General features: G+C 45.6%; 1 protein-coding gene across 1 annotated transcript in view; it reads right to left on the bottom strand.

The window, feature by feature from the left end:
• Positions 1–24593, bottom strand: part of cep104 (centrosomal protein 104) — a 283987-nt gene that overhangs the window by 240949 nt on the left and 18445 nt on the right. The window contains exons 4-7 of the mRNA XM_070860716.1: positions 16468–16636; positions 9199–9354; positions 7212–7436; positions 3616–3837 (exon numbers count right to left, since the gene is read on the bottom strand). Coding sequence (XP_070716817.1) covers positions 3616–3837; positions 7212–7436; positions 9199–9354; positions 16468–16636 — 772 coding nt within the window. The remainder of the gene's footprint in view (positions 1–3615; positions 3838–7211; positions 7437–9198; positions 9355–16467; positions 16637–24593) is intronic.

The raw sequence follows: 24593 nt of genomic DNA, 5'->3' as shown, positions 1-24593 counted from the left end.
AGGGGCCCAAAGCACGCAGCCCCTAGCCCTGGCTGAATGGCCTCACTGGGGCTGCGTGGATCAGGCTGCACCTCCCACGCCCAGCTCCTGCTTCCTCCCGACCCGCCTGCCCCGCCCTTCCCCGGACCGGGCCCGACTCGACTTCCGCTCCCAACTAACACCCCCCCCCCCCCCCCCACCAACCTCCGGCCACCTACCTGTAAGCCCGTTCAGTCTCTCTCTCTCTCTCTGTCAGAAACACAGACACTGACAGACAGAGTGAGAGAGACACCGACAGACAGACAGAGAGATAGAGACACACACAGACAGAGAGATAGAGACACCGACAGACACACACTTGGGGGGGGGGGGGGGGGGGGGCGTCCCAGCACGTTGTTGGAGGGCTCCTGGTACTGCAGTCGGTAAGTAGAAACATTTTTATTTATTGATTTTTTTTTTTTAATTATTTTTTATTAATTTTTTTTGATTGATTTGTTGGTTGATTTATTGTTGTATTTATCATTTATTATTGATTATTGATGATGGCTCTTTATTTGTAAAACTGAAGTGTTTAATGTTTGTAAACGTCTCTTTAAACACCCCCCATTTCCAATGCCTGATTTTCTAAGTGTAGGCAAGGTTTTTCTGAGCATACCAAAATCTACACTTACTCCATTCTAAGTTAGTTTGGAGTATGTTTTCACTGCCTCAACTTTCAAAACGGGCATAAGTGGCCGGACATGCCCCCTTTTGAAAAAAAAAATCTGTTCCAAACTGAAACTGTTCTAACTGACTAGAACTGGAACAAACTAAATGCCGAGAATTGCAATTTCTAAGATACTCCATTCTAAACCAGTTGTTCCAAAAAAACAGGAGCAACTCAGGCCGAAACTTAGCCCCGATGGGCTCCAGTTGCTCCTATTTTTTTGGAGCAACTAGTTTAGAATGGAGTATCTTAGAAATTGCAATTCTCGGCATTTAGTTTGCTCCAATTCTAGTGAGTTAGAATAGTTTCATTTTAGAACAGGTTTTTTTCCCAAAAGGGGCGTGTCCGGCCACTTACGCCTGCTTTGCAAGTTTAGGCAGCAAAAACTTACTCCAAACTAACTTAGAATGGAGTAAGTGTAGATTTTTGTACGCTCAGAACAACGTTGCCAACACTTTATAAATTAGGTGCAGGGAACGAGAGATGGCGGTGGGGGGAGGGGGGAGTTTACAAGCATTAAACACTTCACTTTTACAAATAAAGAGCCATCATCAATAATAAATGATAAATAAATCAATAATTCAACCAATAAATCAATCTGAAACAAATTAAAAAATTATGAAAAAAATAATAAAATACCAATCAATAAATAAAAAATTTAAAGTTTCTACTCACCAACTGCAGCACCAGGAGCCCTCCAACAGCCTGTGGGACGGGGCCCCTCCAGGAGATGCCGGCCGGGCGGGCCCTGCCGACGACGACTTCGGGCAGAGCCCATCCCCAGCAGATGCCGGACCGCCACCCAGGACTTCGGGCGGACACCACCGCCGCCAAGGATGCCACTTCGGGCGGGGCCCGCCCCCAGGAGATGCCAGACTGCTGCCGAGGACTTCGGGCAGGGCCCACCCCCAGCGAGATGCCAGACAGGCGGGCCCCGCCGCCGCCGAGTTCGGGCGGGGCCTGACCCCAGGAGATGTCGGGCGGGCCACCACGGAAGAGGTAAGGGCTGTCAGGCCACTCGGCCCAAGATAGGGGTATCGTCCCTTCGGCCAGGGATAGGGTAGTCGCCCGGAGACAAGACGTGCTGGGAGGGCCAGGAACTACTGCGCACGCGCGTAGCTGCCGGCACAGTTTTTGGCGCAGGGCTGTAGCTCCGCCCCCAGCAGCTCCTGTTGCGCCACATCGAGCTGGAAACGGGCCTACAGATATCGGAGAATTGCGAGGTAAGTATTCGGCGCAATTTCTGTTCTACAAATTAGATTGGCCTTTCCGATGTGCGCCATTCTAGGGGGTCCAAAATTTGAGCCCGATACTTCCCTCCAGTCTGAAAAACAACCATTCACTACAGCTTTTTGCTTTCTGTCCCTTAGCCAATTTTGTATCCATTCAGATCTCCTCTGTTGTTTCTATATTCAGCTTTGTTCTCTACTGTATTATGAACTTTACAATTGTCAAAAGCCTCCTTTTTCTGTTCTATCACTTAAATTTTTCCTCAACTCATTTTGTGTTCCCCAAGATGATTCCTCAGAATTACCTTTTTCCTCACCCCCTAGTTTGGTATTATCTGCAAAATTTATCAATTTGCATGATGTTTCTGACTCGAAGTCAATGATGCAAATTAGAAACAATAGTGATTCCAATATACGAATCTTGGGATGTTCCACTCAGGAAGCTGTGAATATCCAATGCCAGAAAGGCTCAGTGACACCGAGCATGTTTTAAAACAAGATTCTGACTGGCACCGACAGCCAAAATGTTAAAACAGTTATAAATCAGGGCCAAGCTCGAAGGCCTTGATCGCAGCAGATTGGTATTCATCATGCACTGCCCCAATTTTCAAAAACTTGATGAAAATACAGTAACAACCAAAGAGTAAGAAGCAACTGCAAACTCAACAACGACTCTGGTAAGAGCAAAAGACCACAGAAAAGCTACTCAACCTTTTCCTTGGTGCAGAACTGTGACAAATTAACTATTGGATTCCCAGAGGGGAAAAAATGTGAATATGCTCAGAATGAGTCAACGGAGCTTATGGAAAGTTATGGCATGAATTGTGAAAGTTTAACAGTATATTGTTGAACTGGATTTTAAACAGAGAAAAACAATTTAAGTACAATATAAAGAAATACAAAAGCACACAAAAAATGCAAAATGTCTTAATCAGAACCAAAGATATTGCATCCAAATTCCATACCGCTCCCCGGCAATTGTCGCAGCCTGACTCGAGACTGTTCTCAGCCCTGACATCCTATTCTACCCTGAGCGGAGCTTCCAACCTCATATACTCTCCATCACAAAGACCACCCACTTCCACTTTCATAACATCTGCCCCTACCTTAGCCCATCTGCCACTGAAAACCTCATCCATGCCTTTTGGTACCTCCAGGCTCGACTATTATAATAATCTCCTGGCCGGCCTCCAATACACCACTGTCTGTAAACTTCAGCTCATCCAGAACACTGTTGTTGTATTCTACTCCCCACTATATCATACTCACCCGTCCTTTCTGGTTCACAGTTTCCCAACACCCCCAATTTAAAATTCTCATCCTTTTATTTAAATCCCTTTATTGAACCTCTATCTCTATTCCTTCCAGCCCTATAAACCTGCCTTGAACTCTCCATTGCTTGAATTCTGGCTGTTTGGGCTTTCCTCCATCCCCTCTTAATTGTTTTCTATGTTAAAAAGGTGCTATACAAATGCAAGCTGCAGTTGAAAGCAATGCACAACTGCTCAGGATATGCATAAATGGAGAAAAACACATTTTTTTGTAATGGAGAAAATAAGGAACCTACTACTGGCAATGAGGAATAAATTGAAATTTTTTTAAAGGAATATTTCTTGAAGTCTATAATCATCAGCAGCTTTTCCTCTAGGTATGCATGTGTATGCCGAACAAATAAAGAATTGCTGAATTTTCCATGCTTACCAGAGCCTCTCCAAATAAGTCAATGGCAAAACTAGCTTCTCTGAAAGCTTTCTCAGTTAGTGGTTCTGGTTCTCCAGTGATTCCACTTCTTGATGTCGGTGAAGTGTCTGTGCTTACTGCAGTCAGCTCATTAACTTCCAGCTGGGGGATGCTGTGCAATTCTGACAGTTTGCGTTGGGCTGGTAGTGGTCTCTCATCATAGGGAAGTGAGCTGGTATCCACCTGAAGAAGGACAAAAAAAAACAAGTCAGAATTGTGGCAATTAGTTCCAAACAGGTTTCCTAACTGGTTGCAGAATACACATCATGAATAGAGCATTCTGCTCCCCTTGGCATGCATGGACAGGTTACTTATATGGACCCAATCTTCTTCTGGAGTCAAATGAGCACTCACCCGTCAACAGTCCATTCCTGTTTTGACAGAAAAATATCAAGTTGGTTGAATTTTGACAATCAGTTAAAAACACAGCCATGAATTTTGTTTCTGACTCTTTTTCCCCCCTCCCCAGTTGCATCCATCCATATATTTGAATTAAAATGTTAAAAAATGACAATGTCAAAAAAAGAAGAGAAGGGGAAAAAATAGTGAGCACGTTTATGGTAACTATTTTTAATATTATTTTAGTTGCAGAGAATTAATATTGCAGGAAGTGTAATTTTTTAGTCTTGGCGCATGAGCTAAAAATAAAATCAGTGGAGGGAAATACGAATTTCCTTGGAATATTTGGCAATCTCAGAATTCAGGATTGTACAGCGGCACAGTAGACTGGAGCCTCAATGCATTGTGCCTTGGAGTTGTAGGACAAGGTCCAAATCCACAATTCCCATTAGGCAAGTTCTCAATCTCATTCATGCTGTCTGATCATATATTGACAAGAGTAATGGCCCAGTGCAAATGGAAGCAAGATGGAAGGAGAGGAATCTACTGTCTACAGTGATGAACAGAAAATCTAGCTTCATTCTTGCAGTCCACAACAGATAATTAAAGCATTACTAGGAGAAGCCAGAGAGTAAGTCACTACAGAAATTGCCAAAAATGCTAAAATTGCAGAAGATTACAGGACACTTTTGTTGCAGTTCCGTTAACTTTCTCACCTCTGAACATAAGAAATAGGAGCAGGAGTAGGCCATTTGGTCCCTCCAGCCTGCTCTGCCATTTAATAAGATCATGGCTGGTACTTCAAATTTAAATGAGTCTGTTTAAAAGTGCTAGTGTTTCTGACTCTCAGTGCACACAAGTGAAGAAAGTTTCCAGCTTGTGATCGATATACCTGGTCATAGTCAAACAAGCACTCACCTCATCAAAGCTACTTAAAGTTCAAATTTAATTGCAAGTAAGCAGACTGAGCCTGGTGTCAATGGTACAAGTAGCTGCTACAATAATCAGCTAGATACTTCATTGATTGACGCTTTAAAATATAGAATCATAGAATACTACAGCACAGATGGATGCCCTTCAGCCCATCGAGTCTGCGCTAGCTCTTTCGAAGAGCAGTCCAGTTAGTCCCACTCCCGCGCTCCTTCCGCATATCCCTGCATTTTTTACCTTTCATGTATTTATCCAATTCCCTTTTGAAAGCTATGATTGAATCTGTATCCACCACCCTATCAGGCAGTGCACTCCAAATCCTAATCACTCATTGCGTAAAAAAGTTTTTCCTCATGTCGCCTCTGCTTTTTTTGCCAATCACTTTAAATCTGTGCATTCTGGTTATCGACCCTTCAGCCATTGGAATGGAATGTTGGCCTTTATTGCAAGGCGGATAGAGTATAAAAGCAGAGAAGTCCTGCTACAACTGTACAGGGTATTGGTGAGGCCACACCTGGAGTACTGCATGTAATTTTGGTCACCGTATTTAAGGAAGGATATACTTGCATTGGAGGCTGTTGAGAAGGTTCACTCGGTTGATTCCGGAGATGAGGGGGTTAACTTATGAGGATAGGTTGAGTAGGTTGAGCCTATACACATTGGAGTTCAGAAAATGAGAGGTGATCTCGACAAGGTGGATGCAGAGAGGATATTTCCACTCATAGGGGAAACTAAAACTAGGGGTCATAGTCTTAGAATAAGTAGCTACCCATTTAAAACTCATGAGGAGAAATTTCTTCTGAGTGTTGTAAATCTATGGAATTCTCTGCCCCAGAGAGCTGTGGAGGCTGGGTCACTGAATATATTTAAGGTGGAGATAGATTTTTGAGCGATAAGGGAGTAAAGAGTTATGGGGAGTGGACAGGGAAGTGGAGCTGAGTCCATGATCAGATCAGCCATGATCTTATTGAATGGCAGAGCAGGCTCGAGGGGCCAAATGGCCTACTCTTGCTCCTATTTCTTATGGTCTTATTTACTCTATCTAAACCCTTCATGATTTAAATACCTCTATCAAATCTCCTCAGCATTTTCTGCTCCAAAGAACAATCCCAGCTTCTCTAGATTATCCTCGTAACTGCAATCCCTCATCCCTGGAACCATTCACATCCTTCCGAAAGTGTGGTGCCCAGATATGGACACAATACACCAGCTGGGACCAAACTAGTGTTTCATATAGATTTAGCATCACTTCCTGGCTTTTGTACTCTATGCCTCTATTTATAAAGCCCAAGATCCCATGGGCTTTAGAAACCTTTCCTACCACCTACAAAGATTTATGCACAATAGACCCCCAGGTCTTTGTTCTGGCATCCCTTTTAATTCTACGATTAAGTGTGTATTGTCGCTCATTTTTCCTACCAAAATGCATCACCTCACACATTTCTGCACTGAATTTCATCTGCCATGTGTCTGCCCATTCCATCAACTTGTTTATGTCCTCTTTAAGTCTATTTGTACCTTCCTCACTGTTTACTACACTTTCAAGTTTCATGTCATCTGCAAATTTCTAAATCGTGCCTGTACCCCAAAGTCCAAGTCATTAATGTATATCAAAACAAGAGTGGACTTAGTACTGAACCCTGGGAACATTACTGTATACCTCCCCTCCAGTTTGAAAAACAGCCATTCATAACTGTTTTCTATCCCTTAGCCAATTTTGCATCCTTGCTGCTACTGCCTCTTTTATCACATGGGCTTCAATTTTGCTAACAAGCCCATTATGTGGCACTTTATCAAACACCTTTTGAAAGTCCATATACCACAACATCAACTGCATTGCCCTCATTCACCCTCTCTGCTACCTCATCAGAAAACTCAATCAAGTTAAACACGATTTGCCCTGAAATACTAATTAAAATTTGCCAGATTTATCATTGGATGTTGCATTGTGACAAATCAGTTTGCTCGAGTAATAGTGCATGGATACACTAGAAAATGAACAGAAGAAATCGAGCTCATCATACAATTTAATGATGACTCAAGTGCTTTCTAAACCCAATAGTCTGCAAAATACTTTGGATCACTGAAATCTAGCACCAATATTAATTGTCTAGCAATTAGCTTTTTCAATGTTATTCATATATGTTACCTAAACGTACGACAATTGCCTTGATAAAATCAGGGTTTCTACTTCAGACTCTAGCCATTTTGTATCCATAAGTATAACCTGTACATATAACTATCAGTTTCATTCCTCCTTTCCCAAGATGTTACAGCAGAAATCATACCCTCGGAGAAGGCAATCTGGCAGGTGGAGTAGGAGAATGCTGTGGTATGGGAGACCACTGTGGTTTTCCAGAAATCTGGTACTGTAGCTTGGAGCTTTCTTGAGACGATTCTTGCAGGTGGGTTGTCAGAGGTAGTTGTTCGGATTTCAGCCCCAGAACCTTCTGCTGCTGGATTCTACTGGGGTGATCCACTGGTTCAAGAGGAAATTCAGGAAGCTTTCGGATCTGAAGAGTAAAAGCATTCAAGCTCATTTTTTAAATAAAAAGTTCTGGAATCTTCTGGTGAACAATTTTCTGAACCTCAAGGCTTACATTTCATTACACCACTTAAATTAGTCTGTTAAGATCGGAGGCAGCAAACAGTTCAAATTATTCTTAAAGCAGATCACCAGTGAGCAGGAGAGAACTTTCAACATTAAATATCCTTCTGAACCCAGATTCAGTTCTTGGTATGTGCTCAGTTAGCTAGGGCAGCCCAGGAGGGAGCAGGAGAAGACTTGCATTTATATAGCGCTTTTTACAATCTCAGGACATCCCAAAGCACAAGCTAGGAAACGCAGCAGCTAATTTGCACACAGCAATGTCCCACAAACAGCAATGTGATAATGACCATATATGTTTAATGATGTTGACGAAGGGATAAATATTGGCCAGGACACCAAGGAGAACTCCCATGCTCTTCTTGGTTGATTCCAGAATTGAAGGGGTTGACATGAAGAAAGGTTGAGTAGGTTGGGCCTCTACTCATTGGAATTCAGAAGAATGAGAGATGAAACGTATAAGATTATGAGGGGGCTTGACAAGGTGGATGCAGAGAGAATGTTTCCACTGATGGGGGAGACTAGAATTAGGGGGCATAATCTTAGAATAAGGGGCCACCCATTTAAAACAGATGAGGAGAAATTTCTTCTCTGAGGGTTGTAAATCTGTGGAATTCACTGCCTCAGAGAGCTGTGAAAGCTGGGAAATTGAATAAATTTAAGACAGAAATAGACAGGTTCTTAAACGATATGGGGGTACGGGATTATGGGGAGTGGGCGGGGAAGTGGAGCTGAGTCCGTGATCAGATCAGCCATGATCTTATTGAATGGTGGAGCAGGCTCGAGGGGCTGTACAGCCTACTCCGGCTCCTATTTCTTATGTTATGTTCTTAAAATTAGTACCATGGGATATTTTATGTCCACTGAGGGAGCAGACGGGGACTTGCTTTAATGTCTCATCTGAAAAATGGCTCCTCTGACAGTGCAACACTCCCCTCAGTACTGCACTGCAGTGTCAGCCTGCATGATGTGCTCAAGTGCCTAGTATGGGACTTGAACTCTCAACCTTGGAAACAATCCATCAGAGCATCCATTCTCAAGTGCCATGGAGTGACCCCTATTGAAAATTACACATTCATGGCCACTGAGTGATGGCCAGAATATGATTGGCTGTGATGCCTCCCACCGCTCAGTCTGCCAACACTGTCCAGGATCACACATCAAGAATTGCCACGAGGGTGAGACACCAGAAGGTCACTGGTGCCCATTCAGCACGTGTCAAGAGTCTTCAGGAGAGAAGGGAAGAATATGGGGGGCCACATACTTTTTTAAAAAAAAGTATGTGTCCCCCATTTAAAAATTATAGGTTCATTAAAACTAGTAAGTGTTTACAAAATGTGTCAAACAGTATTGAACTTTAACCCTTGGAGCTGCAGGATCAGAATTCAAGAATCAATCTGCAACAAACAGCATTGCAGCTTATCTCCAGTGCAAGAGCAGACACACTTAGTCTCCAGTGGGCTACAGGTAACAGTGAAAATGTTAAGCAGAACCTGTTATCATTTTAATTACTGGCAGTTTTAAAATAAACTCTCCCTGCAATGGCAAATCAAAGACTCCAATCTAGTTCACCTCCTGAGCCATACGGCCGATTACTTGGGGTGGGGGTTACTCTAACAAAAGTGAAATATTCTTAGCATCATTGTTGTATCCGAACGCATACTGACCATTCCCATGTCTAACAAGTTATGTAGCTCCAGTTGCTGGTAAACTTTCATCCTGTAATCGTCCATTTGCTGTTTTTTCTGTTTAGCCAGATCATAATCCTCTTTTTCTATTGCACAGCGCTTTTCCACCTCATAACGGCCGAGGCGCTCTCCAACCTGAACAAAACAAAATGTGTTACCTACCTGAGGAATTAAAAATCAACATTTATATAGACAATTCTCCAAACAAATATACAATTGTTTCTATTCAAAGAAGCAGTAATAATTTAAGAATCATGCTAAATTTCATAAATCACAAACATAATTACTAGTTACGGAATTTTGATGAAAGGTCATCGACCTGAATCGTTAACTCTGTTTCTTTTTCCAGATGCTGTCTGACCTGCTGAGTATTTTCAGCATTTTCTATTTTTATTTCAGACTTCCAGCATCCACAGTATTTTGCTTTTGCACAATTACTAGTTACCTTTTCCTCCACTTTTAGAAGAATACTTAATGCTAATCAAGAAACAGTGCAGGAAGGCGGCTAATCTATAGGTCAAATAGCAATCTATAAAAATGAGGCTCCCTGGTACTCCGATTTAGTTATTTTTCTGAATTTGGGTTCAAATAAAATTGTGTGAAATCAGTTACTTGCGGGGGGGGGGGGGGGGGGGGGGGGGGGCAGGCGTCGATGTATCAAAAGGTAAAACAGGAATTTTGGAATTCAAAAAATCTCAGGTTTAAAATCAACAAAATAATTTTGAAACAAACAAATACTTAAAGTAAATAAGCACTTAGAACTGTCATCACAAAACATAATATTAAATGGAGTGGACTTGCATCATTAGAACACAAGAAACATAGAAAATAGGTGCAGGAGTAGGCCATTCGGCCCTTCTAGCCTGCACCGCCATTCAATGAGTTCATGGCTGAACATTCAACTTCAGTACCCCATTCCTGCTTTCTCGCCATACCCCTTGATCCCCCTAGCAGTAAGGACCTCATCTAACTCCTTTTTGAATATATTTAGTGAATTGGCCTCAACAACTTTCTGTGGTAGAGAATTCCACAGGTTCACCACTCTCTGGGTGAAGAAGTTCCTCCGCATCTCGGTCCTAAATGGCTTACCCCTTATCCTTAGACTGTGACCCCTGGTTCTGGACTTCCCCAACATTGGGAACATTCTTCCTGCATCTAACCTATCTAACCCCGTCAGAATTTTATATGTTTCTATGAGGTCCCCTCTCATTCTTCTGAACTCCAGTGAATACAAGCCCAGTTGATCCAGTCTTTCTTGATAGGTCAGTCCCACCATCCCGGGAATCAGTCTGGTGAACCTTCGCTGCACTCCCTCAATAGCAAGAATGTCCTTCCTCAGGTTAGGAGACCAAAACTGTACACAATACTCCAGGTGTGGCCTCACCAATGCCCTGTACAACTGTAGCAACACCTCCCTGCCCCTGTACTCAAATCCCCTTGCTATGAAGGCCAACATGCCATTTGCTTTCTTAACTGCCTGCTGCACCTGCATGCCAACCTTCAATGACTGATGTACCATGACACCCAGGTCTCTTTGCACCTCCCCTTTTCCTAATCTGTCACCATTCAGATAATAGTCTGTCTCTCTGTTTTTACCACCAAAGTGGATAACCTCACATTTATCCACATTATACTTCATCTGCCATGCATTTGCCCACTCACCTAACCTATCCAAGTCGCTCTGCAGCCTCACAGCATCCTCTTCGCAGCTCACACTGCCACCCAACTTAGTGTCATCCGCAAATTTGGAGATACTACATTTAATCCCCTCATCTAAATCATTAATGTAGTGTAAACAGCTGGGGCCCCAGCACAGAACCTTGCGGTACCCCACTAGTCACTGCCTGCCATTCTGAAAAGTACCCATTTACTCCTACTCTTTGCTTCCTGTCTGACAACCAGTTCTCAATTCATGTCAGTACACTACCCCCAATCCCATGTGCTCTAACTTTGCACATCAATCTCTTGTGTGGGACCTTGTCGAACGCCTTCTGAAAGTCCAAATATACCACATCAACTGGTTCTCCCTTATCCACTCTACTGGAAACATCCTCAAAAAATTCCAGAAGATTTGTCAAGCATGATTTCCCTTTCACAAATCCATGCTGACTTGGACCTATCATGTCACCTCTTTCCAAATGCACTGCTATGACATCCTTAATAATTGATTCCATCATTTTACCCACTACCGATGTCAGGCTGACCGGTCTATAATTCCCTGTTTTCTCTCTCCCTCCTTTTTTAAAAAGTGGGGTTACATTGGCTACCCTCCACTCCATAGGAACTGATCCAGAGTCAATGGAATGTTGGAAAATGACTGTCAACGCATCCACTATTTCCAAGCAATAAGAACATAAGCAATAGGAGCAGGAGTAGGCCATTTGGCTCGAGCATGCTCCACCATTTATAATAAGATCATGGCTGACCTGACCATGGATTCAGCTCCACTTCCCTGCCCGCTCCCCATAACCCTTCACTCTCTTATTGCTCAAAAATCTGTATCTCTGCCATAAATATATTCAATGCCCCTGTCTTCACAGCTCTCTGGGGCAGAGAATTCCACAGATTTACAACCCTCTGAGAGAAGAAATTCCTCCTCATCTCAGTTTTAAATGTGCGGGCCCTTATTCCGAGACTATGTCCCCGAGTTTTAGTTTCCCCTATGAGTGGAAATATCCTCTCTGCATCCACCTTGTCAAGCCCCCTCATTATCTTGTATGTTTCAATACGATCACCTCATTCTTCTGAACTCCAATGTGTATCGGTCCAACCTATCCTCATAAGTCAACCACCTCATCTCCGGAATCAACCTAGTGAACCTTCTCTGAACAGCCTCCAATGTAAGTATATCCTTCCTTAAATAAAAATTATACGCAGTACTCCAGGTGTGGCCTCATCAATACCCTATACAGTTATAGCAGGACTTCTCTGCTTCTATACTCTATTCCCCTTGCAATAAAGGACAACATTCCATTTGCCTTCCTGATTACTTGCTGTACCTGCATACTAACTTTTTGTGTTTCATGCACGAGAACCCCAGGTCTCTCTCTACTGCAGCACTTGGCAATTTTTCTCCATTTAAATTATAATTTTCTTTTCTATTATTTCTGCCAAAGTGGATAACCTCACATTTTCCTACATTTTCTCCATCTGCCAAATTTTTGCCCGCTCACTCAGCCGGTCTTTAACCCTTTGCAGATTTGTTGTGTCATCCATCAATTTGCTGCATCCTCTGTGTCCTGCACCCCAGGAAACTTTGCTCAACCGTCTGCACATTATGCAGCCAATTGGAGATGTGGTCTATGTTAATGTTGCCCATTGACAGTGTTCCCTGAGCCCAACAAGAAAGCCTCTGCATGCGTCACACCAGAACTGTAGTATGCCAACACAGATGCTTCTGGATTTAATCAGGTTCAACCTGATTAATGCGACTAAAAGCCGACAAATCCCCTGGACCTGATGGCCTACATCATAGAGTTCTAAAAGAGGTGGCTGCATAAATAGTGGATGCAGTGGTTATGATCATTCAAAATTCCCTAGATTCTGGAACAGTTCCGATGGATTGGAAGAAAGCAAAAGTGACATCACTATTCAAGAAAGGAGGGAGAGAGAAACCAGTGAACTATAGATCAATTAGCCTGATATCAGTCATCAGGAAGCCATTATTGAGGAAGTGGTAACAGAGCACTGAGAAAATGAGAATATGATAGGCAGAGTCAACATGGTTTTGCGAAAAGGAAATCATGTTTGGCAAATTTATTCAAGTTTTTTGAGGATATAACTAGCAGGCTAGATAAAGGGAACCAGTGGTTGTTAGTATATTTGGATTTTCAAAAGGCCTTCAATAAGATGCCACACAAAAGGTTGCTACGCAAAATAAGAGCTCACGGGATTGGGGGTAATATATTAACAATGGATAGAAAACACAGTAGGGCAGAGCAGTGGCAAATGGAATTTAATTCAGAGAAGTGTGAGGTGATGCACTTTGGGAGGGCTAATAAGGAAAGGGTATACACATTAGGCAGTAGGCCACTTAATAGTGCAGATGAACAAAGGGACCTTGGAGTGCTTGTCTACAGATCCCTGAAAGTAGCAGGCCAGGTGGATAAGGTGGTTAAGAAGGTATACGGAATGCTTGCCTTTATTGGCCAAGGCACAGAATATAAGAGCAAGGAGATTATGCTTAAGTTGTATAATACTTCGGTTAGGCCACAGCTGGAGTACTGCGTGCAGTTCTGGTCGCCGTATTATAGGAAGGATGTAATTGCACTAGAGAGGGTGCAGAGGAGATTTACTAGGATGCTGCTTGGAATGGAGAATCTTTGTTATGAGGACAGATTGGATTGGCTGGGTTTGTTCTCATTGGAACAGGAGGTTGAGAGGAAACCTCATTGAGATGTACAAAATATTGAGGGGCTTGGACATAGTGGATAGTAAGGGCCTATTTCCATTGGTGGAGGGGTCTACAACGAGGGGCATAGTTTTAAGGTGGTTGGTGGAAAGTTCAGAGGTGATTTGGGGGGGGGGGGGGGGGGGGTGTTGTGGGGATCTGGAACTCATTGCCTGGAAGAGTGGTGGATGCAGAAACCCTCACCACTTTTAAGAGATGGTTGGATGGGCACTTGAAGTGCAGTAACCTGCAGGGTTACGGACCTAGAGCTGGTAATTGGGAATGACCTTTTGTTGGACGGAGGAGATATAATGGTAAGTACTGCAGGGAATAGAATATGGCCAGCATGATCTCCTGGACTAGTTTCGATCGCCTGGATGGGTCGGAGAGGAATTTTTCATTTTTTCTCCCTAAATTGGCCTGGGTTTTTAAATCTCATTTTTGCCTCTCCCAGGAGATCACATGGCTCCGGTTGGGGTAGAGTGTAGAATGCTTTAGTATAAGAGGTGTCACAGTTGTGAGAGACGGACTGGTTGGGCTGGGTGCTCTTTGCCTTTCCGTCACTGTTCATAGGTTTATATGTAACCTTTAGGGCTCTTTGTCAGCCAGCGTGGACGCGATGGGCCAAAATGGCCTCTTTCTGCGCTGTAAATTTCTATGTTTCTATGAATAAACGAGTCTCTTTCAAGTTGGCAGGCTGTTATTAGTAGGGTGCCGCAAGGATCTGTGCTGGGGCTTCAGCTATTTACAATTTATATTAATTACTGAGATGAAGGGACCGAGTGCAATTTATCCAAGTTTGCTGATGATAAAAAGCTAGGTTGGAAAGTAAGCTGCAAGGAGGACACAAAGAGCCTGCAAAGGGATATAGACAGGTTGAGTGGGCAAGAAGGTGGAGATGGAGTATAAAGTGGAGAAATTAAGCTATTCACTTTGGTAGTATAATGGTGAGAAACTATTAAATAGAAACATAGAAAATAGGTGCAGGAGTAGGCTATTCGGCAATTCAAGCCTGCACCACCATTCAATAAGATCATGGCTGATCATTCACCTCAGTACCCCTTTCCTGCTTTCTCTCCATACCCCGTGATCCCTTTAGCCATAAGGGCCATATCGAACTCCCTCTTGAATATATCCAATGAACTGGCATCAACAATTCTCTGCGGTAGGGAATTCCACAGGTTCACAATTCTCTGAGTGAAGAAGTTTCTCCTCATCTTGGTCCTAAATGGCTTACCCCTTATCCTTAGACTGTGACTCCTGGTTATGGATTTCCCCAACATTGGGAACATTCTTCCTGCATCGAACCTGTCCAGTCCCATCAGAATTCTATGTTTCTATGAGATCCCCTCTCATTCTTCTAAAATCCAGTGAATACAGGCTCAGTCGAACCAGTCTCTCCTCATATGTCAGTTCTGCCATCCCGGGAATCAGTCTGGTGAACCTTCGCTGCACTCCCTCAATAGCAAGAACGTCCTTCCTCAGATTAGGAGACCAAAACTGAACACAATATTCCAGGAGAGGCCTCACCAAGGCCCTGTACAACTGCAGTAAGACCTCCCTGCTCCTATACTCAAATCCCCTTGCTATGAAGGCCAACATGCCATTTGCCTTCTTCACCGCTGCTGTACCTGCATGCCAACTTTCAATGACTGATGAACCATGACACCCAGGTCTCGTTGCACCTCCCCTTTTCCTAATCTGCCACCATTCAGATAATATTCTAACTTCACGTTTTTGCCACCAAAGTGGATAACCTCACATTTATCCACATTATACTGCATCTGCCATGCATTTGCCCACTCGCCTAACCTGTCCAAGTCACCCTGCAGCCTCTTAGCATCCTCCTCACAGCACCACTCAGCTTACTGTCATCTGCAAACTTGGAGATATTACACTCAATTCCTTCATCTAAATCATTAATGTATATTATAAATAGCTGGGGTCCCAGCACTGAGCCCTGCGGCATCCCACTAGTCACTGCCTGCCATTCTGAAAAGGACCCGTTTATCCCGACTCTCTGCTTGATGTTCAGAGGGATTTGGATGCCCTTGTACATGAAACACAAAGTTAACATGCAGGCACAGCAAACAATTAGAAAGGCAAATGTTGTGTTGGCATTTATTGGAAGGGGCTGGAGTTTAAGAGTCTTGCTGTAATTTTACAGGGCTTTGGTGAGATCACACCTGGAATACTGTGTAGTTTTGGTCTCCGTACCAAAGAAAGGATATACTTGCTTTAAAGTGGGTGGAATAAAGATTCAGAAGATTGATTTCTGGTATGAGAGGGTTGTCCTATGAGGAGAGATTGAGTTGAATGGGCCTATACAGCAATGACTAACCAGTGTCCCTTTATTAGCAAATGCAGCAGCCAATTTGCACACAACAATGAGATGAATGATGAGTTACTCTTGTGTTGGCTGATGGATAAATATTGGCCAGGATACTGAGAAACTCCCCAGTATTTTTTCAAATAGTAACAGGAGATCTTTCATATCCACTCGAGAGGATGAAGGGGGCTTCAGAAACTATTGCAGCATTAAGAATCCTTTAATGGAATTGTGTTGTAACTCACTTTCAGATAGCCATGTTTGTTAAATTCAACACCATTTTTTTACTAAAATACCAGTAATAAACCATCCAGACAGAAATCCAAAAATGAGTGCAATCATGATTGTTTGAATATATAAAACCAGTGGTTGAATACATTAATTATCCACAAATACAATCGAATGCTCAATATGCAAATCATAATTGTGGCAATATCCTGATCTACGATGTAATTGCTCCTTACATAATTAGTAATCAGTAGGTCTAACTGTAGTTTTGATAGTACTCTATTTGAACATTGCACTTTACCTTCTGAAGGTCAGCTATGGCTTGTTTAAGTTTCTTTGCAAAATCATAGCGCTCATGTTTAACTGCTTCATGTTTCTCTTCATCCAATTTACGTATTATTTGGGCCACCTCAGGATCCTGGTACATGTCAAAGGCCAGGTCATCCAGTGGCGAGATAATCTCCGATTTACTGAAAGCAAAGGAGTGAAAACTAGACTTGAATAAACGAAACACTTTTAAATAATCCATTGTAATCTTTTAACCAACTAACTATTAAAAAAAATGAAATCATACAATGCTAATACAAAAGCAAAATACTGTAGATGCTGGAAATCTGAAATAAAACAGAAAATGCTGTAAATACTCAGCAGGTCAGGCAGCGTCTGTGGAGAGACGCTTAAACGTTGTTTCTGTCTCCACAGCTGCTGCCTAATCTGCTGAGTATTTGCAGCATTTTCTGTTTTAAAATCATGTAATAGTGCTGTTTAAATATGAAAGGCATCACAGCCAAGCACAATCCTGTCCTGAACAAATGGCTACGTACATACTCTGCAGGTAGTCAGTGTAATCAGGAACCTTGCTATCTTTTCTATCCCAGCCAATGGTTGTTAAGACAATTGCAACACTTCAGCGGAGACCAGTTAATATTGAACACGAAGATTGGGGGGGGGGGGTTTAAATTAAAAAGAATTAAATCACGACACAAACGCAAAAATCCACCAAATCATCAACGCCTGCAGTGCCAAGCCAGTGACTATCATCCTGCTCAAATAGCCCTGTAACGGTCAACACTCGTCTAAAACGCAGACCATCCAGATCACAAAGGGCCAAACTAACCAGATTCCACCACACCCATTCACTTTCCCACCCGCATCACTTTTATACAGATCAAGTTAATAAATGTTGGAAGCAACCCTGTACACACACACACTAACTTCTCACCCTTCCCTGAACTTTCTGCATTAAAGATTGCTAATCAAAACTAAAACCTTGAAAGGAGCTTCTCTCAGTATCAGAGCAGTCTGTTTCATCATCAGAGGCAGTCCCTCGAAATCTTGCTTCCACTTTAAAAGTGAGTTCTCAGGTGATTGTACAGTCCAATACAGGAACTACAGTCTCTGTCACAGGTGGGACAGAGAGTGCTTGAAGGAAGGCATGGGTGGGGAGTCTGCTTTGCCGCACGCTCCTTCCGCTGTCTGCGTTTGGTTTCTGCATGCTCTCGGCGACAAGACTTGAGGTGCTCAGCGCCCTCCTGGATGCTCTTCCTCCACTTAGGGCAGTCTTGGACTCAGGATTCCCAGGTACCGGTGGGGATGTTGCATTTTATCAAGGAGGCTTTGAGGGTGTCCTTGAACCATTTCCTCTGCCTACCTGGGGGTCCACTTGCCGTGTAGGAGTTCAGAGTAGAGCATTTGCTTTGGGAGTCTTGTGTTGGGCATGCGGACGATGTGGCCCGCCCAACGGAGCTGGTCGAGTGTGGTCAATATGCTTTGATGCAGAGGACATTGGCCTGATTGAGAACACCAACGTTGGTGCAGCTATCCTCCCAGTTGATTTGCAGGATCTTGCGGAGGCAGCGCTGGTGGTACTTCTCCAGCGCTTTAAGGTGACTACTGTATATGGTCCACATCTCTGAGCCATACAGAAGGGTGGCTATCACTACTGCCCTATAGATCATAAGCTTGGTGCCAGATTTGAGGTTCTGGTCTTCAAACACTCTCTCCCTCAGGTGACCGAAGGCTGCACTTGCACACTGAAGGCAGTGTTGGACCTCGTAGTAGGCTCCCGAAGTATGGAAAATGGTCCACGTTGTCCAAGGCCGCGCCGTGGATTTTGATGACCGAGGAGGCAGTGCTGTGTGGTGAGGTCAGGTTGTTGGATGACCTTTGTCTTACGGATGTTTAGTGTAAGGCCCATAGTTTTGTACGCCTTGGTGAAGATGCTGACAATGACTTGGAGTTCGGCCTCTAAACGTCTGCGTACTGTAGTTCAATCACAGAGGATGGGACGACCTTGGACCTTGCCTGGAGGTGACGAAGGTTGAACAGATTCCCATTGGTTCTATAGTTTAGTTCCACTCCAGCGGGGAGCTTGTTGAGAGTGAGATGGAGCATTGCAGCGAGGAAGATCGAGAAGAGCGTTGGCGCGATGACACAACCCTGCTTGACCCTGGTCCGGACATGGATTGGGTCTGTGATGGAACCGTTGGTCAGGATCACAGCTTGCATGTCATCGTGGAGCAGAGGATGGTGACAAACTTTTGGGGACAGCCAAAACGGAGCAAGACGCTCCATAGTCCCTCACTGTTGACAGTGTCAAAGGCCTTTGTGAGGTCAAAGAGGGACATGTACATGGGTTGGTGCTGTTCCCTGCATTTCTCTTGTAGTTGTCGCGCAGTGAAGATCATGTCCGTTGTACCACTTAGTGGACGGAATCCGCATTGTGACTCTGGGAGGAGCTCTTCAGCCAGAGGGAGAATATGGTTGAGGAGGATTCTAGCGATGACTTTCCCAGTGGCCGACAGCAGGAAGTTCCTCTGCAGTTGTCGCAGTCGGACTTGTCCCCTTTTTTGAAGATGGTCACGATTACGGCATCTCAGATCTCCCAGCATGCTCTCCTCCTTCCAGATGAGAGAGAAGGTCATGCATTTGTGCTTCTCTGCCATACTTTAGTGCCTCAGCGGGGATTCTTTCTGCTTCTGATGCCTTGTTGTTCTTGAGCTGACGGATGGCCTTTTCTACCTCGTGAAGAGCTGGGGTTTTGCCGAGCTGGTGGTGGGTGGCATGCTGCGGGATGGAGTCGAGGACACTCGAGTCAAAGGCAGAGTCTCGGTTAAGGAGATCTTCGAAGTGCTCCTTCCAGCGGGCCCCGACTGCCTCAGGTGTCCGTTTATCCACCTGCCCTCCTACCTCCCCAATCCACAAAGCTGGACATACCGAATGAAACCCATTCTAGTATTAAAGGTGCAAATGACTGTGGAATATGCTCAATGACCTCCCACTGTCTCCAGACTAAAGACTGTGTAAAAATAAACAGATTTAATGACTAGCTCATTTCCCCTCAGCATAGCACATTAATATTTCCCAACCAGCCACCCGTGAAGAGTCTACAAGCTTTTTATATTAGAAGTTAGAAAAGTACATTGTAACACTGGGAATTAACTGTTTGTAACATTAACCTGAATTTATCAGCAATATTTTGAGGCAATACATTGAAGCAAAAACCCTTCAATCTCAAATCGGTAAAAATCCCAATGTTACAAATACAATCGCCTTGAAGTCTTCTCTACAATAAGAACAAGCCCAACTTTCTATGCTTTCCTTTTAAAGTCCCAATATCAGAATCATTACTAGGTTTGTAACTCACCAAGCACATTAATACCCTTTCTGCGATTAGGTGACCAGACTGCATACAGTATTCCAAATTGGGTCTGCCCAATGCCTCATACAGCAGCAGTACAACTTTCCTTTCAGATACTCTAACCCTCTGACAATGCAGTCCATATCTTAATCGTCTATTTTATGGCAGCCAAGCAATGGTGTGACTGTTTCATAGATTTATTCATAATAACCCACTAGATGTTACTGTATGATTATTCCATGTTCCTCTAATACATACATCTTTTGGTTTCTTGTTCCAACACCAATGTCTTTGCATTAATCCTCAGTAAAAATGCATCTGCCACCTCCAGGCATAGTAACCTAAAACATCAAATTACATAGAATATGGTTGCACTATTTGTTATCTTCAAACCTTGGCTTTTGTTTATGGTAATCTTGTCCAACCTTGCCCAAATGGTCATTCCTTGGCTGACAGTATGGGCCCAAGTTTCCACAAGAAAAAAAACGGGCGCCCCTCCGAGCTGGGCGCCCGTTTTTCGCGCCACAAAGTGCGCCTAAAAAAATCCTCGGTATTCTCCACCTACTTGCAGGTTCTCTGGCCCTCGGCGCAGCCAGCACGAGCTGTAGGGGGGCGGAGCCAGGTCCCTGCGCTGAAAACAGTGCCGGGACCTCTGCACATGCGCGCTACAGTGGGCACGCGAGTGCAGTAGGTCCAGGCGCCGAACTGTGTGGGAGGGACCCGAAGCACGCAGCCCCTAGCCCTGGCCCAATGGCCTCACTGGGGCTGCATGAATAAGGTTCGGCCAGCTCCTGCTCTCCCCCCCCCCCCCCCCCGACCAGACCCGACACTCGCTCCCCGCCCCTCCCCGCCTCCCGAACAGACCCGACACTTGCTCCCCGCCACCCCCCCTGCCTCCGGACCAGACCCGACACCTGCTCCCCCCCACCCTGCCTCCGGACCAGACCCGACACCCGCTCCCCTCCCCCCCCGCCTCCGGACCAGACCCGACACCCACACCCCCCACCCCCCTCCCCCGACTGACCCGCGCTCCTGTTCCCGCTCCCCGCCCCCCCGACTGGACCCAACCCGACCCGCGCTCCCGCCCCCCCGACCCGACCCTCCCCCACTGGACCCGACCCGACTCCCGCTCCTGGACTGGATCCGACCTGACCTCCTCCCCCCTCTCCCTCTCCTCCTCTCCTCCTCTCCTCCCCCCCTCTCCCTCCCCTCCCCTCTCCCTCCCTCCCTCCCTCCCTCCCCCCCCTCTCCTCTCCTCTCCTCTCCTCTCCTCTCCTCTCCTCTCCTCTCCCTCCCTCCCTCCCTCCCTCCCTCCCGACCCGAACCTCCCCGACCCAACCCAACGCCACCTACCAGATGTGCTGGGGACGGGCCCTGCCTGAAGTCTCGGGCCGGCCCGTTCAACCTTCGGTCCCGAAAGGCCTGCCTGAAGCACTTTCACACAGGTAGGAACATGGTTTATTTAATCTTTTCTTTGCTTATAAATGTTTATTCAGGTTGGATTTATTTGTATAATATTTGTATAAGTATAAATAAGGATTTATTATAAAATTTAATGACTTCCCTTCCCCCCCCTCGTTCTGGACGCCTAATTTGTAACCTGAGCCTGATTTTTTAATGTGTAGAACAGGTTTTTTCAGTTCTACAAAAATCTTCACTTGCTCCATTCTACTTTAGTTTGGAGTACGTTTTCACTGTGGAAACTTTCAAATCAGGCGTCAGTGGCCAGACACGCCCCCTTTTGAAGAAAAAATTATGTTCCAAAGTAGAACAGTTCTACCTGACTAGAACTGCAGAAAAAAAAGTGGAGAATTGCGATTTCTAAGATAGTCCGTTCTCCACCAGTTGCTCCTAAAAATCAGGCGCAAATCATGTGGAAACTTGGGCCCTATAGGTGGTGCGTGCATACAGGTTATTTAACCTCTAGGACAAACAGCCAAAGGTAATGCTACCATTACCCAATGTTCACACGTATAGACTTTCTCGTAGGGACCTCCAATTAAAGATCAGAAGCAAGAATCCTTGATGAATTTTTTTCTCCTTCCCTACCCCAGGGACACAGATCAATGTTTAGCATGCTCACTCAGGGGTCAAGTTTCGGCCGCCCGCTAGAACGGCGCACATCAGAGAGGCCCGCCTAATTTATAGAACAAAAATTGCGGCGAATACTTACCTCGCGATTCTCAGATAGCTGTAGGCCCATTTCCACCTTGGCTGGCGGCGGAGCTACAGCCCTGCGCCGAAAACAGTGCTGGCATCTGCGCGCTGCACAGTGGAGGCTGCAACATGCGCAGTAGCTGCCGGCGACCCTATCCCAGGCCGAAGGGACTTCGCCTCTATCCCCGGCCGAGTGGCCTGCGCATTTTACCTCGGCGGCGGGGCCCACCCGCCCAGCCTCTCGCTGGGGGCGGGCCCTGCCCGAAGAACTCCTGGCAGCCGGCGTCATCGTTGTGGCCCGCCCGGCCTCTCCCCGAAGAGTTGGAGGCGGCAGCCCGGCATCGGCTGCGTGCAGGCCCCACCCAAAGTCCTCGGCGGGACCCGGCTTCTTCGTCGTCGGTGGGGCCTGCCCACCCGCATCACGCTGGGGCAGGCCCCGCCTGAAGAGTCGGCGGCGGCCCGGCATCGGCTACGTGCGGGCCCCACCCGAAGTCCTCGGCGGGCCCGGCTTCTTCGTTGTCTTCTCTTCCGCCCACCCCCCCCCAATCTTCCTCTCTTCCCCCCCCCCCCCATCTTCTTCTCTCCCCCCCTCCTCCCTCCCTTTTCCCCTCCCTCCTTCTCTTCCCCCCATCTCCCTCCCTTTCCCCTCCCTCCCCTCCCCTTCCCTCCTCTTCACCCCCCCTCTCTTCCCTCCTCTTCCCCACCCCCCTCCCTTCCCTTCTTTTCCCCACCCCCCTCCCTTCTCTTCCCCACCCCCCTCCCTCCCTCCCTCCCTTCACCCCCCTCCCTCCCTTACCCACCCCCCCTCCCTCCCTTACCCTCCCCCCCTTCCCCACCCCCCCTCCCTCCCCACCCCCCCTCCCTCCCTCCCCCCCCTTCCCCACCCCCCCTCCCTCCCTTCCCCCCCTCCCCTTCCCCACCCCCCCTCCCTCCCCCCCTCCCCCCCTCCCTCCCCCCCCCCCTCCCTCCCCCCCTCCCCCCCTCCCTCCCCCCCCCCCTTCCCCACCCCCCCCTCCCTCCCCCCCCTTTCCCCACCCCCCCCTCCCTCCCTCCCCTTTCCCCACCCCCCCCTCCCTCCCTTCCCCCCCTTCCCCACCCCCCCCTCCCTCCCTTCCCCCCCTTCCCCACCCCCCCCTCCCTCCCTTCCCCACCCCCCCCTCCCTCCCTTCCCCACCCCCCCCTCCCTCCCTTCCCCCCCTTCCCCACCCCCCCTCCCTCCCTTCCCCATCCCCCCTTCCCTCCATTCCCTTCACCCCCCTCCCTCCCTTCACCCCCCACCCCCCCTCCCTCCCTTCCCCACCCTCCCTCCCTCCCTCCCCTTCCCCACCCTCCCCTCCCCCTCCCTCCCCTTCTCTTCTCTTCCCCCCATCTCACCCCCCCTATCTTCTCCCTGGTGCCACAGGTGAGTAAAAATTATTTTTTATTTATTGAGTGATTTTAATTTTTTTTTAATTTTTAATTTAATTTATTAGGATTGATTTATTGGTTTATTTATTGATTTATTTATCAGTTATTATTGATGATGGATGATGGCTCTTTATTTGTAAAAGTGAAGTGTTTAATGTTTGTAAACCCCCCACCCCCTATCTTTCGTTCCATACACCTGATTTCCAAGTGTAGGCACGGTTTTTCTGAGCATACAAAAATCTACACTGACTCCATTCTAAGTTAGTTTGGAGTAAGTTTTCACTGCCTAAACTTGCAAAACAGGCTTAAGTGGCCGGATACGGCCCCTTTTGGGGAAAAAAAATCTATTCTAAAATGAAACTGTTCTAACTGACTAGAACTGGAGCAAATTAAAGGCCGAGAATTGCAATTTCTAAGATACTCCATCCTAAACTAGTTGCTCCAAAAAAATAGGAGCAACTCAGGCCGAAACTTGACTCCTCAGTGTGCACAGGAAGCAATTAATTTATACAGGAGGGACAATTTGCAAGCAACAAGATAGGGAAAAATGTTGTTTGCACAACACAAAAACACATTCCCTGGGACTTATTTAAACTGACTTTGATGGAAGAGGGTAAATGAACATAAGAAAACAGCTGTTGCGAAGAGATTGCAGGAAATCCTGCCCAAGTTCAACAGAGGAATGTAAATATAAAGAGATATGGTAAGATAAGTGGTGTCGACTTTGAAGAACATTTAGGTTATAAAAACGTAACTATATGAAAACATTCAACCTTTGAGAGCTATGGTAAACACAGATGTGATAATTCGTGTATTATTTTAAGAAGTAAACAACTCAATGAACAGTGATATAATGTGCTGTAGCTTTTAACTTATTTTACATGAATTGATTAGTATAAATTAGGAATACAGTCATAGGGTGTAATAATACTTTCTGCTGTTTCTAAAACTTGGTAGGTGTTGTTTGTTTCACCATCGGTATTGTTTGATTGACATTTTTGTTTAGATCAGTAAGATGTGCTCTTCAGAGTCTGGACAGAATTGCCACAGCGATGCAAATAAAGCAGCAAGCTTGTGAAATGCAGGCTCTGGCAAATCAGTGACTTTTCAAAGTGTTCATATAGTATGTGTTCATCTTGAAAAACATGAGTGGTTGGCTATTCCAACAGTAAATTCTAATCACTACCCAGTATCACAATAGCCATCTGGATTATAAACACTAT

Source organism: Pristiophorus japonicus, chromosome 18 (assembly GCF_044704955.1).
Source record: "Pristiophorus japonicus isolate sPriJap1 chromosome 18, sPriJap1.hap1, whole genome shotgun sequence".
Lineage (NCBI taxonomy): Eukaryota > Metazoa > Chordata > Chondrichthyes > Pristiophoridae > Pristiophorus > Pristiophorus japonicus.
Note: the sequence above shows the minus strand (reverse complement) of the source record. Positions and strands in the feature narration are given on the sequence as shown.